The 14,484-nt window shown below is 38.4% G+C and overlaps 1 protein-coding gene across 6 annotated transcripts in view; it reads right to left on the reverse strand.

Annotated features, from left to right (window-relative positions):
* Positions 1-359: 359 nt before the first annotated feature.
* Positions 360-14,484, reverse strand: part of CCDC102B (coiled-coil domain containing 102B) — a 198,717-nt gene continuing 184,592 nt past the window's right edge. For 5 of the 6 annotated variants that reach the window (XM_034996060.1, XM_034996061.1, XM_034996062.1 and 2 more), the window contains one exon: positions 9,536-11,044. In XM_034996060.1, the coding sequence (XP_034851951.1) occupies positions 11,006-11,044 (39 nt within the window). In that variant the 3' untranslated portion in view covers positions 9,536-11,005. Of the gene's footprint in view, positions 1,087-9,535; positions 11,045-14,484 lie in introns of those variants that run through there. The other variant, XM_034996059.1, reaches the window with a different exon arrangement.

Consider the following 14,484-nt stretch of genomic DNA (forward strand, 5'->3'; position numbering starts at 1 on the left):
TTGCTAGTCTAAAGAAATGGATGTTTTAAAAGCCAGAAGTTCTGATTAACATAAAATTGTAAATATTGGTGCCATATTTGATTAAACAGTTTAAAAATTAAAAAAAATATATATGTTTACATTTTCTCTTAGTTTCCCTTCCCAGGTTACATTTTGAAAATTTCAGTTCTTACAGATTTAAAAAATAATCTATATTGTTATAGCATTATACTATCCGATATTCAAGAAAAGATCATGAAGTGTTTGTGCATTACCTTTCTTACCAAATGTTAGCAAAAGTCATGATACATCCATCTTGGCTTTCTTTTCATCCTGATTTTTTTTATCGAGTTTTAACAATATTTTGCTAAATTTTTATTCCCATCAGAGGAAACTACAATTAATTTATAAATGTAATATCAGAATATTTCGTCTTAAATGGTTTATAAAAAGTAAGAGGTTGGTATTTTATGCACCCGGTCGCATAGCTTTTATATAGATAATACACTACCAAAAAGTGAATTATTAGAAAGACACATATCCACTATAATGTGCTCCCCGATATAACCGTTCACTAGGGGGCTTCGTGGTAGGGGAATAATAATCGGTAGGTATGTTTACGGACTACTGTTCTATCTTCCAAACATACACTGGCTCAGAGTGATAGCTTCCTTCCACTTTTTAAAAATCAGTGATACTCATCTGAATTAGTAACCAAATATACATAGAAATGCAAGATGAAATCGTTGATGCGAGAGCCCTGGGACAGTACAGAAGCATAGTAAGTGCTCATGAAACAAGAATAGAGAAATGTCATTAACATTATAAAATGGAACCTGAGGGTTCGTGGTCAGAAACCTCAGGAATAAACACTGAAATGAGGAGATGGCTTACCTGCTCCTGATGTGATGATGTTCCCATCCCTCAGTGGAGGATGTGAGTAGGTGGGAAAAGGAATTCGAATGAGAGAAAAGCAGCGAGAGGAAGCTCACCTTAAAAGAGGGCTGGAGGGAGGAGGAAAATGGAGAACTGCTTCATCCGTTCCTTTAAGCTACCACCTGCACATGGCTTCCAATATTACTTCTGCGGATCCTGGTGGGTGGGACACTGTAATTGTTAAAATCAAAAACAACTGGAGGCTAGCCTTGAAAATTCCCACAGCTAACAAAACCAGGTTAGTCTCAAATACAGAGCTTAATTTAGCTTATTTTGCAAGACTAACTCATCTCTTGCTTATGCCTCATAAGCAAAACCTAAGCTGTTTCCCAAAATTGATGAGATAACCACTAACCAATTCCCAATCACTTAAGAAAACTCTAATATTATAACTAATCACTGTGAAGAATAATCAGTCGCTACCTCCTCCCTATAGAAGCTGCTTTACAAAAATATACCTCTGAGCCTCTTTCCATGTTTGGTTTGAGTGCCCCTGGCTCACGAATGCTATTTCTGCTGTGTGCACAATAAACTTTTACTAATGAGTGCTGGGGTGATTCACTGGTTTTACTGCCACTATTTCTAAACTTTTTTTTTAAAGATTTTATTTATTCATTTGACAGAGACACAGCGAGAGAGGGAACACAAGCAGGGGGAGTGAAAGAGGGAGAAGCAGGTTTCCCGAGGAGCAGGAAGCCGGATGCGGAGCTCGATCCCAGGACCCTGGGATCATGACCTGAGCCGAAGGCAGATGCTTAATGACTGAGCCACCCAGGTGCCCCTGTTTCTGAACTTCTGACATAATGTAGGGTTCCATCTTCCCAGAGTAGCTAAGCAGAGAGCAGAGGGGCAGGGTCTCATTCTGAAGTCATTCACTGTGTCATCATTTAGGGAAACAGCATCTCTAGGTAGAGAATGTACAAACCAATGAAATGAGCCTCGACTTGGGAAACCTTGGGTTTTCGAGCCATTGTGTTGGGAGGGGGCTAGGAAAGTGCTGGGTGCCTGTAGACTTGGCCCGCTTTTGTTCTTGCAGCATTACCACACCCTGGCTGCACATGAGAAGCTTTTCAGGTGGGGGTGAGTTAAAAAATGTAGCACTGCAACAGGCCAGATGATTTAATGGTGTCTGAGTATCTCCTTTTTCTTTTTCTTTTTCTTCCTGTATAATTAATATACGGTGTTATATTAGTGTCAGGTGTGCAATATAGTGATTCAACAATTCTGTACATTAGTCAGTGCTCGTCATAAGTGTACTCTTCATCCCCATCACCTATTTCACCCATCCCCCCACCCGCCTCCCCTCTGGTAACCATGTGTGTTCTCTACAGTTAAGGGTCTGTTTCTTGGTTTGTCTCATTTTCTCTGTTTGTTTGTTTTGCTTCTTAAATTCCACATGAGTGAAATCATACGGTATTTGTCTTTCCCTGATGGCTTATTTCACTTAGCATTATATTCTCTCGATCCATCCATGTTGTTGCAAATGGCAAGATTTCATTCTTTTTTGACTGAATCATATTCTATTGTATATATGTATATATACCACATCTTCTTTATCCATTCATCTATCGATGGACACTTGGGCTGCTTCCATAATTTGGCTATTATAAATAATGCTGCAATAAACACAGGGGTGTATACATCTTTTCAAATTAGTGTTTTCATTTTCTTTGGGTAAATACCCAGTAGTGGAATTGATGGATAATCCTATTTTTAATTTTTTGAAGAATCTCCATACTGTTTTCCACATTGGCTGCACGAGTTCATTCCCACCAACAGGCACGAGTGTTCCTTCTCCACATCCTCACCAACACTTGTTGTTTCTTGTGGTTTTGATTTTAGCCATTCTGACAGGTGTGAGGTAATACCTCATTATGGTTTTGATTTGCATTTCCCTGATGATGATGTTGAGCATCTCTTTGAATATTTCTTAATAAACTCTCCAAGTAATCTTATTTATTTTTAATTTATTTTTCTTCAAGCAATTTTAATATGAAGCTAGAGTCAAGAACCAAAGCGGTGACATAATTCTCTCAGAGGCTGTAGGAACAACTAGGACGGGGGAACTTAATAGAATGCTTGCCCACAGCAGGATCGGAGAATTGCCATTATGGGGAGCATCAGTTGTTCCTGATTTTTCCATGCTTCTCTTCTGAGTACCTTAGCATATAGTGGTGGTTTCTAACATGTGATCAGCAGCGTCAGGATCACCTGGGAACTTGTTTGAAATGCAATAATTAGGCCTCATCACAGAAATACCCAATCAGTAAATCTGGGGGTGGGGACTGGTAATCTATGCTTTAACAAGCCTTCTGGGTGCTTCTGGCAACTCACTAAAACTAGAGAAACATTGGCATAAGTGAGATGGTAATATAACCCATCTAAGTTAAGTGTGATCAAGAGAATAATTTATTTCTTCAGTACTTGACCAGAGCCTTAAACTAAGGACTAGCATGGGCTAGTATGTGGATGGCAGTGGGACTTAAGGCAGGAGAACAATAGTGGGGGGGTGGGGGCAGGCAGGTAAGAGTCAGCTGATCTACCTGCTTCCTCTCACATGGAAATTTCCTTTCCTATTTGAGAAGCTGTACATCCAGTATGTTTTGATGTTGCACTTTAGTTGATATCTCCAACCAGATCTGGATGTACGAGGAAACACTGAGGAACAAGTCAATAGAAATAGAAAGATGATTTGAATTCCTCATATGAGGAATTCTTGATCTCAGGAAACAAACTGAGGGTTGCTGGAGTGGTGGGGGGTGGGTGGGTTGGGTGGCTGGGTGATAGACACTGGGGAGGGTATGTGCTATGGTGAGCACTGTGAATTGTGTAAGACTTTTGAATCACAGACCTGTACCTCTGAAATAAACAATACATTATATGTTAAAGAAGAAGATAGCAAGAAGGGAAAAATGAAGGGGGAGAAATCGGAGGGGGAGACGAACCATGAGAGACTATGGACTCTGAGAAACAAACTGAGGGTTCTAGAGGGGAGGGGGGTGAGGGGATGGGTTAGCCTGGGGATGGGTATTAAAGAGGGCATGTACTGAGTGGAGCACTGGGTGTTATATGCAAACAATGAATCATGGAACACTACATCAAAAACTAATGATGTAATGTATGGTGATTAACATAACATAATGAAATTTAAAAAAAAAGATGATTTGATAAGTGTTAAAGGGAAGGACGAAGAGAGGAGGCACAGAAGCAGATACCGGACCAGAAGTTAGAAGACTAATTTTAGTAAAATAGGCAGCTCAATTATGTCAATCCCAGGAGAGTTTCTCAGTTGGTAATGATGCTACTTACAGCAGTAAACATGGAACAAAACAAGCATTTTGTGAAGGTAGCTCTGGGACAAACAGCAAGTTCTGCTGATGATAGCCAGAGATACCTTGTCATAGTTAGTAAATTAAAAGCATTCCCCTGGGTTCCATATATTCATTATCATGAACCCATCTCTTGCAAATGCAGACAAATCCAGTCCCACGATGCCCTGTACTCTACTCTACTCCAGTGGCTACTCATGTGTGATATTATTTTCCAGGTGATAGAAAGACAACAAGCTTAATGCAATTTGGTTACCAAGGTTGCTTCTCACTTTTTAATTTCTGGTTCATGGGAAGCAACATGATTCCAATAACTTTTTTCTTCACTGTTTTTCTTTCACTTCAAACCTGGGTTTGAATACAGGCTCCTTTACTTACAGGCTGTGTTACTTAAAGTCACAGGATTTCAAATTTTGCAGCTGTACGATGGGAATGATAACATGCTATCAGCTGGGGGGGCCTGGTTGGCTCAGTCTGTTAAGTGCCTGACTCTTGGTTTCTGCTCTGGTCATGATCTCAGGGTCGTGAAATCAAGCCCTGCATTGGGCTCCACGCTCAGTGCAGAGTCTGCTTGAGATTCTCTCCCTCTCTCTCTCTCTGCCCCTCCCCTACTCACACTCTCTCCCTCTCTCTCCAAAATAAATAAATAATTAAAAAAAAAAACACTCTCAGAGGATTTTATATGATACCATATTTGTGCTATACCCAACACAAGGCATGGTACATCTTCAATTAGCACTCAATTAGTAGAAGCTGTCTCCTGTATATTATTTCTGTATATTATTTTAAAATTCATCACTGCAGCCTGTTAAAACAATCACCTGGTCCACCTATGTCAAGCAGGAGCTGCAGCTAGCCATCTGACTCACCGTAGAGTTTGTCTTCCCCATTCAGGCCCTCCAGGGAACAGAAAAGCCCATATGAGTATAGCCAGGTGGACTAGGCTTTATGCCTCCAACGACTGCTCATAAATGCAGACCACCCTCATGCATTCACACATACACAGAGTGGGACAACTTTTTTCATTGGACTGATGCAAATCCAAATGCTTCTCCTAGCTTCCAAGTGATTTTGAGTTTTGCTATGCATGGTTATCGAAGCTGCAAATATTTTGTGACAATGTTCTTGTGGCTTAACCAAACCAATGTAATACTAATCCAAAGCAAGTTCAACAGCAAATCCCAAACTGGAGTAGCCCATGTCCACAGTGAGATAGCACAAACCCTTGATCAGTAACCCTTGTATGGGTTATAATGAAAAACTGATAAGCTACATCCTAGCTGGACAAGAAGGAGACGTAGGGTTGCCAACACTTCTCACTACGTCTGGATTAATCCTACTATTGGGGTGTAACATGCCATGAGAAAAGAAGGTTAAACAGTTATCTGAAATAAGGCCCACCACTCCCCTCTGGGGCTTATTCAGTAGGCAGAGATCTAAGGTGCATGCTGAGGTCAGCGGTGCTGGTTGGCCTCATCCTGCTGATTGGAATTCCATTGATAACAGCACTAATCAAGTGTTGTGCGAAAACTGAATACAATTGGTCTCAACCTTTTTTAGAGTATCAGATCCAGGTGGCAGAGCAGTAGCATTGTGGTGGTTGTTGTGCAAGAAATTACAACAAATTCACTGGTTATACAACATACATATTGTTGTGCAAGAAATTACAACAGATTCACTGGTTATACAACATACATATTATCTTAGAATTCTGGAGGTCAGAAATCTGACATGGGTCTCACTTGGCTAAAGCCAAGGTGTTGACAGAGCTGCATTGTGTTTTTCTACGTCCTAGGGGAAAAAATTGTTTCTTTAATCAGAGAGTGTTGGGAGAAGTTAGTTCCTTGAGGTTGTGGGATGGAGCTCCCTGTTCCCTTGTTGGTTGTCACTGAAGAGACTTTCTCAGGTTCTAGACACTGACTGCAATCCTCGGCCTGCTCTCCTGTATATCCTCGGCTTATGGCCCCCTTCCTCCATCTTCAAAGATGGCAATAGTGGGTCAAGTCCCTCATGTTCTCCATCTCTCTGATGAACTCTCTTGCCTTACTTTTTCACATTTAAGGACCCCTGTGATTACATAAGCCCCATGGAGATATTCCAAGATAATCTCCCTATTTAATGTTAGCTAATTGGCAGTCTTAATTCCACCTGCAAATTTTATTTTGCCATATAAAACAACACATTCCGAAATTCCAGGGGTAGAGTGTGGACATCTTTGGGGCCATTATTCTATCATTAGCATACAGTTATAAAAATGTAAACTTGGCCAAGAATATATAGGATCGAGGGGTCAATTGTTGAAAGAGGCGGTTGACTGTGACCCTGAACATCCCTGCACATCATTGTGGAATGCACTCTGAAGTAGCTAGTCATGTAGGTAGCTAAGTTGGTCAAGGTGACTACAACATGACTGCTTTACTGCTACTCAATCTCTAGGAAAGGGCATCTGGCTCAGCCCTCATGCTGCTGAGAGCATGAGGAGCCACCTCTGGTCCATACATCACTCAGTGGGACTTGGAGACAAGGGAACTAGCCCAACCATGCTCGTACTTCTGCCTTTTGCTGTGTTGTAACACTCTTGCTCTGATCCACTGAATTTTGTTGTCTACTTGCAGTACATGTGGAGTACTGGCAAATGGATCTGTTTATTAATCATTTCAGTGTATTGAATTGTGTCCCTAAAAAGATACGTCTAAGTCCTAACTCCAGGAACTATAAATGTGACCTTACTTGGAAATAGTCTTTAGAGATGTAATTAAGGATTTCAAGATGAGATCATCCTGGATTTAAGATGTGTTCTAAATGCAATGACTGATGCCCTTATAAGAAAAAGTCAGGACTATTTGAGAAACAGAAACATGGGGAAGAATGTCAGGCAAAGATGGAGGCAGAGATTGGGGGCCACAAGTCAAAGAATAATAGGAGTCACCACAAACTAGATGAGGCGGGCAAGGATTCTCCCCAGGATCCCTTTGGAGGGAGAGAGGTGCTGTTGGTAACTTCATTTTGATTTTCTAGCCTACATAACTGTGAGAGAATAAACTTCTGATGTTTCAGGAACAGCTCTGTGATGATTTGTTATGAGAGCTCTAGTTGTCTCCTTTGGAATCTTATTATTGCTTACTCCATGAAATTGACGTTCTTCCTCATAAAGAATACATACTTATATATTGCATATTATTATCTCTATTACTCACTAAAATGTAATATCCATGAGGACAGGTTTCGTTTGTTTGATTTACTCTCCATAGTACCTACAAGAGGAACTGGTGGCTTTTTTTACGTTTAATAATGTTAAACAGGATATAGCATCCTTCAGATTCTTGCCAAAATTCAACTAAACTTTTGGGACGCCTGGGTGGCTCAGTCAGCTGAGCGTCTGTCCTTCAACTCAGTCATGATCTCGGGGTCCTGGGATCGAGCCCCACGTTGGGCTCCCTGCTCAGAGGGGAGCCTGCTTCTCCCTCTCCCTCTGCTGCTCCCCCCAGCTCATGCTCTCTATCTCTCTCTTGAATAAATAAAATCTTTTTAAAAAAATTCAACTAAACTTCTGAAATACCCATAGCATCTTGGTAATTAAGACCTGTTATAAAACAAGAAGGCAAGAATATATACAAAGTTCACCACAGCAAACACTGAAGTTACAATCTCTCACACATCTTGGAACCATAGATCTGAATAAACTACACTTACCTCAACACCATTTTTATTGGATAAACTGTATAATGATCTCACCTCACATCCACAAATACTAAGGGAATCATAACAAGGGCTTAAACAGGAAGTTTCCTTTGGCACTAAATTTGCAGCAGAGTTTGACTTCGTAATGTGTGTCTCTAGAAGAATAAAATAATTTTGAGGGGAACACAGTTCCGTATGTTGACTCTCCACAAATCCCAGATACTCACTACTATAATAAGGTGAATACTTTTTCTAGACACCACAATGCTGCTTCTGAATTTCCAAATTTTTAATAATTACTGAAATACACCTGGTAGCAATGTTTTTCAGCTTAGTATGGGTAAAAACAGATGACAAAGCTATATTTATTTCTCTTAGGTATTGCCATAAGAGGAACTAGCACTTCTGCTAACAAGACTGTGGCCAATATAATAAACTTTTCAATCCATCTTCTACTAGTGTATATCCCTTCCAAATATTCATATATATATATATATATATATATATATATATATATATATATATACATATACTGAATAACCTAGTTTCATTAGCACTTTATATTAAGTGTTGATAACTAGGAGTTGGGGAAATTATTTAAAATTATGACATTATAAGTAATACAAATATATCAGGGAATATAACTCTTCAAATAGGACATAACTCTACAAAATACATTAGGGAATAGTTTTCTCCAACACGGATGTGAAAAAAAACATCTATCCATATTCCACATATGCTGTTCACCACACCTGTGTATGTAGATACGTTCATGCCATTCCCCTTTTATGTTTATATATAATAGATTCTTGCTAGCTAAAAGCTAAATACCACGTGCCTATCCTAATAATGATTAACAAACTCAGAGATTGAGTCCCTGTTTTTTCTTGAAACAAAGAAATTTTTTATTTAAACTATATTTTCCCTTGAAAATTGCCTTTTAAAAAGAATATATTTGCTATTATTATTGCAACTGTTTTGATTTATTGGAAAATACATTTTTACTTATTGGAATTTATTGGAAACAATTCAAATTTTCTTTAATAGAGGAGAAAATTCATTGACACAAAAAACTGAAAATCCCAGGGGTATCTTTTTTTTATTATAAAGTTTTTATTTTAATGCCAGTATAGTTAATATACAGTGTTATATTTGTTTCAGGTGTACAATATAGTGATTCAACAAATTCCATACAACACTCAGTGCTCAATACAAGTGCCCTCCTTAATCCCCATCACCTATTTCACCCATCGCCCCACCCACCACCCCTCTGGTAACCATCAGTTCGTTCTCTATAGTTAAGAGTCTGTTTCTTGGCTTATGTGTGTGTATATATGCAATCAATTGATGGACCTTTGGGCTCCTTCCATAGTTTGGCTATTGTAAATAATCAAAACCACAATGAGACATCGCCTCATACCTGTAAGAATGGCTAAAATCAAAACCACAAGAAACAACAGGTGTTGGCGAGGATGTGGAGACAAAGGAACCCTCATGCACTGTTGGTCGGAATGCAAACTGGTGTGGCCACTGTGGAAAACAGTATGGAGGTCCCTCAAAAGGTTAAAAATAGAACTACCATACAATCCAGTAATCTCACTACTGGGTATTTACCCAAAGAATATAAACCCACTAATTCAAAGGGATACATGCACCCCTATATTTATAGCAGCATTATTTACAATTCTGAGGGGTACCTTAATCCAGGCTATGGCTTAAGCCAGAGAGGCTCATTATGTCTCCTGGTCAGGCCCCTCTCTCCATGCCTCAACTCTCTCATGCAGCTCCCAGTGAAAGTATGATGCTTCTTACAGCTCTAAATCTTTATTTCCTTAGGTTTAATTTTAACAGCAAGAAAGTGTGTCTCTTCAAGAAGTCTAAGCATCACTGCATTTAATTGTCTCTGATGTGATTACCTGTCCATAGCATGTGTGTCCGGAAAACTTAAATGTTTTGGTTAGATAAACATGAATGATCTACCCAACCTGAAGGCAGAGGTGGTATTAACCTTAACCAAAGGATGTGGCCTGAAATTTGGGGGTGGAGTTGATCGCAGAGGAAAAACAATGCATGTTAAGTAGAAGCCAGGTGAATAGATGTTAGGGTTCCCCAAACAACAGCCACACACTAATAAGACAAAATGGATGCTGAATCCCCAAACACATCTATTTTTATGTTTTGCCTTCATAAAATAAATATTTAAGTGTAGATTTTATATCTTCGGATCTCAGATGACCAGATCATTATCCTAATACAAAACCTTAGGAACTTCCTAATTAATTGTCTTTATCATCTTGGATTTATCAATATTTGGCCTACCACATTGTTATACTTTTCTTATGTATATGTATATGTAACTCTGCATGTCTGTGTGTGTAATGGGGGGGATGTTTTATATATATTACATCTATACAAAATAGGTATAGATGTAATATATTATATATATGAATTCTATAGTATGCATATGGCAAATAAAATGGTGGGATATCTTCTGACATAATAAGTGTCATGCTGTCCATATTCTACTTGAAGATGAGATTTATTTTCAGATTGTATCCCAATAAAAATAACTCTATGTCTATGGTGAGGTGAACACTGATTAGAGTGTACAATGTTTGGAATAAAAAGAGGTAAGGGTACAGAGCAAAATGTAGCCATTCTTAGATAAATAAGTAATCAACAAGTATTTTGCTGCAGATGCTAACAGAAAACTTCCAAAATAACAATTTGGTACAGGCTTAATCATTAAAGAAACTAAGCTATATCATTAGCGTACACCAAGAATAATCTGAATTGAGGGATAAAGTCCCTAAAACAACATAGAAAGGTACTTTAATTTCAGTGCAAAAAATTTGGACAGAGATGAACAACAGGATCTAAGGATAAAGCAACTAGTAAAGGTCATAACATGATAATTCCTTTAGCTACACAAACTAAGTACAGCCACCAGATCCTTTGAGGGGAGTACTTAAAAGTCAATTTGGGAGATCCCATGACTTCTTTTTTTGTGCCTTCCCCACCCTTTCCACAGCACATGGACTTTTGCTAGCATACCTCCTCCCCTCGCTCACCAGTAGGCTTCAGATCAGTCCTTGGAGCTCCATCACCAAGCCAGGGACCTGCGAGTAGTAGACACAGACTTTAGAGCCTCAGAACCTCAGCTTTCTTCCAAGTTCTCTCTCCCCAACAGCCATTTTTCTCCTCTACCCCACATACATAGAAGGATCTCAGAAAATTAGTAGATTTCACTTGTTTTCCCCGAACTTCACCTAAAGCAAATAAACCCCTGCACTTACTCACTTGGTATGGAATGCTCTTATACCAGGCCTCTCCAGGTAATGACTTCCTTTCTCCTTTCTGATCTCATTCTGAGTTGTCATTTCCCAGGAAGAAGCAATAACATAAATGTACTAATTTTCAGCATTTAACACAGCCGCCATTGTAGACTTTTGTTGATGATTTGATTTGACTGTAGGCTTTATGAGGACAGTTGTTGTGTGTCTTGCCACCCTTATATCCCCTATCTATACTAAGTGTGTCTGAAATATAGATTGGCTATCTCAACATCTATTCCAGAGTTCTTCTAGTTTTCCCTCTTGAATTGCTCAACACCTACATTTTCTTGAATCTCGTACAGCTAGACCTCCAGATACGCTTTAGATGCTGGAAAAGAAATGTGCTCAAGCAAGGTCTGAATTTGGAGTTGATCTCAGTGGGGGGAGAGTGGCAACAAGAAATTACAGAGCTGGAAGTCCAGTCATAGGGTACCTTCTATCCCCATCTTGTAGCTAAGGTAGAGTGACCATGGGGACAGGGATGAAATAGTGTCAGGGAACTCTGTCTCTTCCTGATACCTTGTCTGAGGAACCCATTCTCTAGTGAGGCCTATTCTGTGGTGGTCCACCAGCGGTCATTCCTGTACATCCAACATGGAGTTTGCCCCCCAAGTCCTAAGTCATCAGATTTCTTGTATTATATACCTTTCTGTTATTTATCTGTTTTGGGATACCTACAACTAAACTTTGAGTTCAGCAAATGTTTGTTGAATTAATCAATAAACAAATGAAAGAGTAGATGTCCCCTGATTTAAAATGCATTTTTTTACATTTAATAGATGAAATATCTTACCTTTTATAAAATTATGTCTTAATATTCTTCTGTGTTTGAAAATGATATATTACAAACACATGTGAGATAAGTAATGGGATGAATAGCACCATCTGAAAATTCATATTGCCTCATCACAGAAAAAACTGAAAACCTTTTTATCTAGTTTTGATTTAAAAAACTGGTATTTCCTTTACAATCCTTAAAAATAAAAACTGAAATGAATTTTATCTTAAAATGGATTACATGCTTTAATAAGCAAAAAGTGGATAAGACAAATCTAATAAAAGAATGAAAAAAGGCATTCCTCATATGGTACAAGTTAAGCTAATAAGCAGTGACTCATTCAAATATAAAGGCCAGAAAACATTAAAACTCAGATAATTATCTGGAGAAAAGGATACATTTGGGCTTTAAAATTCTGTAAATCCAAATTTTCTTTCCTTTTTTCATATTTGTATACAGAGTCAAAGGACATAGTTCTAATTATGAAATGCTCATTAATATGGCTAAAAAACATTCCAGCTACATCCACCCAAATCGAGCCAAATAAACAGTTTCTTTGGGAGAAACTGAATTAATTCTATCTGGCTTAAGGTAGGCTAATTAATTTTAACTGGCTTAAGGTAAAATTATTCTTGTAATACAGACTCAGCCAGCTAATTATTTCTCCATATGCTACTGTCCCCCACACCTGCTTCACCTTGGCACAGCAGACCTCTCACATTTCCCTGCTCTTTCCCCATGTTGTCAAGGACATGCCACCAAAACAGCCACCAATTTGCCTCCAGCACAGAGAACCAGATTTTCAAGCATTAGTGCAGTAGATTGGAAAATAAATTTCATTTGTAATGTTTATTTAAATTAACTATGAAGTGTATAAAACATCCTTGAAAGTAAGTAATTTGAAATTGTCATTAACAAAGGATATTTACCGTATTCACTAAAGTTACACACACACACATTCTTCAATAATGCCAAATCAGAAATAACCTAAAGTCATTTACACTTATTACAAAGGGCATTATAATACATTTTGAAAACACCGTGTGTTGACTTGTGGTTTTCCAAGTTTTAGTGGACATAAAAATCATCTAGATACTTTTTTTTTAAAGATTTTATTTATTTATTTGAGAGAGAGAGAATGAGATAGAGAGCATGAGAGGGGGGAGGGTCAGAGGGAGAAGCAGACTCCCCGCTGAGCAGGGAGCCCGATGTGGGACTCGATCCCGGGACTCCAGGATCATGACCTGAGCCGAAGGCAGTCGCTTAACCAACTGAGCCACCCAGGCGCCCCTCTAGATACTTTTTTGGGGGCAGATTTTGGCTAAATCTATCAACATTTTATTTTTACTTATTTTTTGGCTGTGAATATAATTTTTTAAAATTTTTATCCAAGTTACAGTTAGATGACATACAGTGTAATATTAATTTCAGGTGTACAATACGGTGATTCAACACTTCCCTACAACACCCGGTGCTCATCACCACAAGTGCCCTCCTTAATCCCCATCACCTGTTTCATCTACAATAATCCCCGCCCCCCCACCTCCTGTCTGGTAACTATCAGTTTGTTCTCTGTAGTTAAGAGTCTGTTTCTTGGTTTGCCTCTATCTTTTCTTTCCCCTTTGCTCATTTGTTTTATTTCTTAAATTCCACATATGAGTGAAATCATATGGTATTTGTCTTTCCGTGACTGATTTATTTCACTTAGCATCATACTTTCTAGCTCCTTCCATATCATTGCAAATGGCAAGATTTCATTCTTTTTATGGTTGAGTAATATTCCACTGTGCATATATACCACATTTTCCTTATCCATACATCAGTGAATGGACACCTAGCTATTTTTAAAAAAATATATACCTTCCTACTTCCCAAGTTACATGTCTATTAATTTAGAATTTGCATTTTCAGAAAGCACCCCATGTGGTACAGTAGGACCATGATCCACTTCAGGAAACACTGCTCCAGGAGATAAGAACATCTAATCTATTTTTAAATTCCTTCTCTCTACCATGTGAATTCTGCTGAACATACAGGGAATAACATGATTTCAGAATGCTAGAAAAGGAGCTGAATGTGAAATATGAATGTGATTTGTAATTATTCTTTCTTGATTCATGTTACACTAAAATAGAATCACCTTCACACATGTACACACACACACATACAAGGAACTATGTAATGGAAAATTAAAGTTGGTTAAAAAGCAAAGAGATGATTGTTGCTGGTTACTGAAATATTGATGCTTCCCGTTCTGTTTTCCTAGAATTTAGAGAGAATTAGAAAGCCTGCCAAATGCTGTGGGGATTTAAATACCATTAAATTAAGCAAAATAAAGTGATAGGGAAACAGAAAGTGATGGGCAGTAGCAGAGAAATATGAAATGAAAAATCTCTCAATTACGTCAACAACCATATTAAACTTAACTGCATGAATTAAAAAGAAA

This window comes from Mirounga leonina, unplaced genomic scaffold, assembly GCF_011800145.1.
Source record: "Mirounga leonina isolate KUSES-001 unplaced genomic scaffold, KU_Mleo_1.0 Mir_93, whole genome shotgun sequence".
Lineage (NCBI taxonomy): Eukaryota > Metazoa > Chordata > Mammalia > Carnivora > Phocidae > Mirounga > Mirounga leonina.